General features: G+C 50.7%; 1 protein-coding gene across 1 annotated transcript in view; it reads left to right on the top strand.

Moving 5' to 3' along the window:
* Fbxl2 (F-box and leucine rich repeat protein 2) overlaps positions 1 to 5,608 on the top strand; it is a 40,196-nt gene that overhangs the window by 3,136 nt on the left and 31,452 nt on the right. Inside the window, exon 2 of the mRNA XM_055601793.1 lies at positions 3,156 to 3,217. Within this exon, the coding sequence (XP_055457768.1) occupies positions 3,156 to 3,217 (62 nt within the window). The remainder of the gene's footprint in view (positions 1 to 3,155; positions 3,218 to 5,608) is intronic.

Below are 5,608 nucleotides of genomic sequence, written 5' to 3'. Positions count from 1 at the left end.
GTGTGTGTGTGTGTGTGTGTGTGTGTGTGTGTGTGTGTGTGTGTGTGTGTGTAGAGATGGCCCAGGGTTAGGAGCATTGCCTGCTCTTCCAGAGAACCTAGGTTCAAATCCCAGCAGCCACATAGCTGCTCAAAGCCTTCTGGAATTCCATTTCCAGGGCATCTGACGGTCTCTTCTGGTCTCTGTAGGTACAAGGCTTGCAGGTGGAACACAGACATGTCGGCAAAACACCCATATACGTAGAATAAAAAAGAATAAATGACAAAAAGAATTGCGGAATCCCTGGGTTTGGTTGCCATTACCCACACGGCTCACAGCTGCCTGTGACTTCGGTTCCGGGGATCTGAGGTCCTTTCTGAACTCCTTGGGCAATGCACACACGTGGCGTGCATTAATAGAAATGTATGCATATAACAACAACAAAAATCCTAAAAATTTCGATGTTCGGGAACTGGAGAGGTGGCTAAGTGGTTAGGAGCACTTGCTGTTCTTGCAGAGGACCTGGGTTCGGTTCCCAGCACCCACATGGAGGCTCATAGCCATCGTTCTGACCTCTAAAGATTAAAAAAAAAAAAAAAAAAAAAGTCACAGGCTGGCCTCAAGCTTGCTGTGTTGCTGAGAATAACCTTGACGTTCCGATGCCCATGCCTTTGCCTCCTGGATGCCTGGGTTTCGGATGGACCCAGTCAGGTAGTGCTGGGATGAAAACCAGGCCTTTCCTCGTTAGGCCAGCACTCTGTCACCCGAGGTACGGCCTCAGTTTACCTGTGAGGTGGGTCTTATGATGTTGCCTAGGCTGGTCTCAGGTGACTCCTTCTGTCTCATCCTCCCAAGGAGCTGGGACTTCAGGCACACACCATCACGGCCGCTTCTTTGCCATCTTGGCCGCTTCTTCGCCATCTTTATGTGTGAGTTGTGTCATGAGGTGCATACATGTGACTGTGAGGGTGCACATCTGCGCATGTGGAGGCCAGAGCAGGGTGCTGGATGTCCTCATCTGTCACTCTGCCTTGCTTAAGACAGGGTCTCACACTGAACACGAGGCTCACCATTTCAGCCCTGCTTCTTGTTCCGTGAGTCCCTTGGATTTGCCTGTCCCCTCTCCAGTGCTGGGTTTGAGGTGTGCTCAGCTGTGCTTCGTTGTTTTTAAATGGGTGCTGGGGGTTTGAACTCAGATCCTCACACTTGCTGAGCAGGTGTTTTCTTCGCCCACGGAGCCTCTCCCCAGGGCCGGCCTTTTTGTGGAGAGGTGCGCTGTGTGTCATGGCCTCCCTTCATGCCATTCAAAAATATTCATGAGTATTGGTCTATCTCTGTTTTCCCTGTCACTCCTACTCACCTAAGGACTCCCTCCAGGGCCTGGAACTCTCAGTAGACACTAGTGTGGCTTTGAACTGAGGCAGTCCTGCGTCCGTCCCCGCCTTTGAAGTGCTGGGGTTGCGGGAGAGTGCGCTACCACGCCCAGGCCCTTTTCCTGTTCTCGGTGATGCCCTCTGTATCAAGAAGGTTCTCATCTTTTTCACAGGGTTTCTCTGTGTAGCCCTGGCTGTCCAGGTCTCGATTTGTAGACAAGGCTAGCCTCGAACTCACAGAGCTCCGCCTGCCTTTCCCTCCTGAGTGATGGGATTAAAGGTGTGTGTTACCACTCTGGCTGAGGGTTTTAATCTTAACCTGCTGTTACATGTGCTTTTGGTTTCCTGGTTTAAACCTGTCGTAGCTCCCAGCACACAGGTAGCGGTTGTTGATCCTGTGTTTATGCCACATGCCTTTACTAGGAGTGAGTTCTTGAGGTGGAGATAAAGACCAGCCCCATTGTTTTCATGAGGGGTATCCCGTCCTCCTGGCACCATTTCTTTTTTCTCTTTTTAAAAATTAATTTATTTAATTTTATTTTATGTGCATTTGTGTAGAGATGTCAGATCACCTAGAACTGGAGTTACAGATAGTTATAAGCTGCCATGTGGGTGTAGGAATTGAACCTGAGTCCTTTGGAAGAGTAGCCAGTGCTCTTAACCATTGAGCCATCCCTCCAGCCACACTGGCACCATTTCTTGAAAAGACGACTTTACCATTTAAGTCAGTGGCTCCTGGCTTTCAGCTCTGTTCCCTTCATCCATTTGTCCTTAATTATGTCAGGACTTCATTGTTTCAGTTAAACTTAGTTCTTTAGGGCTGGAGAGAAGCCTCGCTGGTCAAGCTGGCTCCTGTGGAGAACCTGAGTCCCGTTCCCAGCACCCATGCCTGTTCACAACTGCCTGTAACTCCAGTTCCGGGCAGTCCAACGCCCTCCTCTGGCCCCCGTGGGCTGCACACACAACTGCATACATGCACGTGGTCTTAGGGCTCCTATTGCCGGGAAGATGCACCATGACCCCGGCAACTCTTCGAGAGGAAAGCATTGAATTGGGGCCAACAGTTCAGACATTTACCCACTGTCAGTCATGCAGGAAGCATGGCAGCACACAGGCAGACGTGGTACTGGAGGGGCAGCTCAGAGTTCTACATCTGCATCAGCAGGCGGCAAGAAAGGAGCGAGACGCTGGGCCTGGCTTGGGCTTCTAAGGCTCCAGAGCCCACCCCAGTGACACCCTTCCCCCAACAAGGCCACACCTTCCAATAGTGCCTCTGGGAGCCTCTGGGGGTCATTTCATCCAAAACAGTACACCCAGAGTCACATGAGTTTGAATAAAGAGCTAAAAGATAAACAAAAAACCCAAAACATTAAAGTATTTTAGTTACGTTTGTGTGTGTGTTTGTGTGTGTGTGTCTGGGCTCAAGTGTTTGCTCTGTGCCAACCCCTGCAGCAGCTGAGATGGCTACATGTTCCTGTGCCCAGCCATAGAGTAAATGTTAAAATCGGGAAAGTTGTTGTTTAAGCACCTCTCCTCCTTTCTTCTCCCCTCCCCCATCTCGTTTCTCTCTCCTCTCTCCGATTTTCTGAGGTCGGTCTCACTCTCTGGCCCAGGCAGACATCTTTTCTGTGCCAGTCTCTGCAGCGCCGGGTTGCAGGCATGCCCACCCCTCCCAGAAAACTACATTCTTTTGTTTTTCTTTCTGTGTGAGCGTGGGGTGTGCCATGTGAGTGTATGGATGTGATACATGCCCGGGTGTGGGATGGCCAAAGAACCATTCTCCAGTGTCTCTCTTCCTTGCAGGTTTTCTCAAACAACGATGACGGCCTCATCAACAAGAAGTTACCCAAGGAGCTCCTCCTAAGGTAAGCCCGCCCGAGTTAGAAAGCTCGGGCTGGCTCCGGCCTGTGTCCCGGCGCAGCCCCGTGCCGGGAGGGAGGGAGCACACCGGACTTTGGTTTTGTCTTACAGAATGCCGTTCAGCCTGTTGCTGAGTTTCCACTGGTGTGCCCCAGTACTGAGTGTGATCATTTGGTAGCGTGATGAGTACTGTAGCAATCGCCTGCAGGTGCCCTGATAATGGTAAATTGATTAGTAACGGTGGGGAGGGTATTGTTACAGGCGTGGGCGCTTGTGGTCAGAGAGTTTCGGCATTTTCTAAGAGATGAGTTGTCCAAAAGATGTGGTCGCGCTGTCCTCCCTGAGCAGTGCTGTCCCCCAAGCACTGGGCAGAACGCACTCTAAGCGACGGTTCCAGAGGGCAACAGAGCACCCCCACCGTGCACTGCCTGTACTTGCTGTGGTTTTACCAATCGAGTCCGCAGGTGACACTTGCTGGCCACTCTGCACCAAAACTTTGTTTGTCCTTGGCTTTCGCTTTTGATTCTGTAGTTGTCAAACTGTTGTTCGTTGTGGAAGCTGTCGCATCTTAATTCTTTACAAGGAAGTGGTTTATGTACACGTGGTAATCTTTGAGTGGCATTTCCTACACCGTCGCCAGCCAATATCCCTCAAAACAGGAACGGGTTCTGACAGGATGGGCATATCTTCGGTGCATGGTGATGGCCAGGGGCGAGCAGCTCTTGGTAGGCAGTTGGCAGAGCTGCACGGGAGTTGTAGGAGATGCTTACACCCAGGCAGAGAAGGAGCCCATGATCCCCGTCCCTGGCCAGGCTGTATCTTCTTAGATTTCAGAAGTGAATCTGTTTGCGTGGTTGTTGGGGGTAATTCTCTGTAAGTTGTTTTTTCCTGGGCAGAGGCACACACATGTGAGACAGCGCCCCGTGGGGGTCAGAGGACGCTTTGTGAGATGGCATAAACCCACTCAGGCCCTGGAAGAACCCAGGAACCATCAGCTCCGATGTGGCCGAGCCCAGGGTGGGCTGTTGTCACTGTATAGCTGCAGGGGACATGGTCCAGGGAGGGCCTCCAGCCTCAGCATGAGCACTGGGCTAGCCCAGGCCTCAGGCTGCTGTGTGAGTATGGCCGTGGGGCCCTGGGGAGCTGTAGCCAGCTTTGGGCATTATCCATTCATCACTAGGCTGTGCTTAATCTCCACCCTTCTCATGACTGCTGCTGCTGTTGGGGACCTGAGGCCCAGCTTAGCAGTTAGCTATTTTGGCTGTCTGCCCTGGCAGCTGCAGCTGACCTAACTGTATGGCCAAATGACACTGACATTCTGGGGATTGTTTGGTCATTGCAATGACAGTCTTGATCGAAATATGAGTAAACGCTTGAAGAACGAGCAAGCGGAAGATGGTGGGGGGCAGTGAGCTCGGTGGGAGCCGTGAGCTCGGAGCAGAGACTTTGGTCCTCTAGAGGAGTCTGAAGACAGATTCCAGGTTAAGGCCCCAGATGAGAGAAAACCATAAGAACAACTGGTGGCTACCCAGAGGATTTCTCTCCTTTTGGTCTTTTTATTTTTAAAGATTTACTTTTTAATTATGTGTATTTATGTCTATGTGTGTATGTGCATGTGAGTGCAGTACCTACAGTAACCAGAAGAGGGCATCAGATCCCCTGGAGCTGAAGTTGTGCTTGTGATCTGTCTGATTTAGATGCTGAGAACTAACTCAGGGCCTCTGCAGGAGCAGTGCCTCCTTTTAATTGCTAGGCTAGCTCTCCACCCCCTCCAAAATCTTTTGAGTGAAAAGCAACCCAGGAAGAATTGAGCTTTGGAAAAATATGATAACTTGGATTCTGAAAATTTCTTAATAAAAAATTTAGTACTTTCAACTCTGCTAGTAAGCCGGCCTTCTTCGGTGGTGCTTTTCCTTGTCTACTGAACATTATCTTGTCTCCATTAGTAAAATTATCTAAATTAGGCCAGGCATGGTGGCGCACCCCTTTTATCCCAGCACTTAGGAGAAAAAGGCAGATAGATCTCCATAAATTCTAGGCCAGGCTGGGCCACACAGTGAGACATTGTTAAAATATATTGTTTTAGTGACCCAAGAGTTGGAGTGTGGAGGTGTTGGGGTGGCTCAGTGAATAAAGGGCTTACTGTGGAGGCCTGAAGACCCAAGCCTGAAATATCCAAGCACAGAGGCATGCACCTGAAATCCCAGTGCTGAGGGGGTGAGACAGGAGGGCCCGGAGGGTCACTGGCTGGCCAGCCTAGCTGCAATGGGTGAGCCTCAAGGTCAGCTATGGGCCCTGTCTCCGAAAGATAAGGTCATGAGGAGATTAACCCCTGACCTCCACACACGTACACACACACACACACACACACACACACACACACACACACACACACA

This window comes from Psammomys obesus, unplaced genomic scaffold (assembly GCF_907164565.1).
Source record: "Psammomys obesus unplaced genomic scaffold, mPsaObe1.curated_primary_1811, whole genome shotgun sequence".
Taxonomy (NCBI): Eukaryota; Metazoa; Chordata; class Mammalia; order Rodentia; family Muridae; genus Psammomys; species Psammomys obesus.
This window is presented reverse-complemented; position numbering and strand designations above follow the sequence as displayed.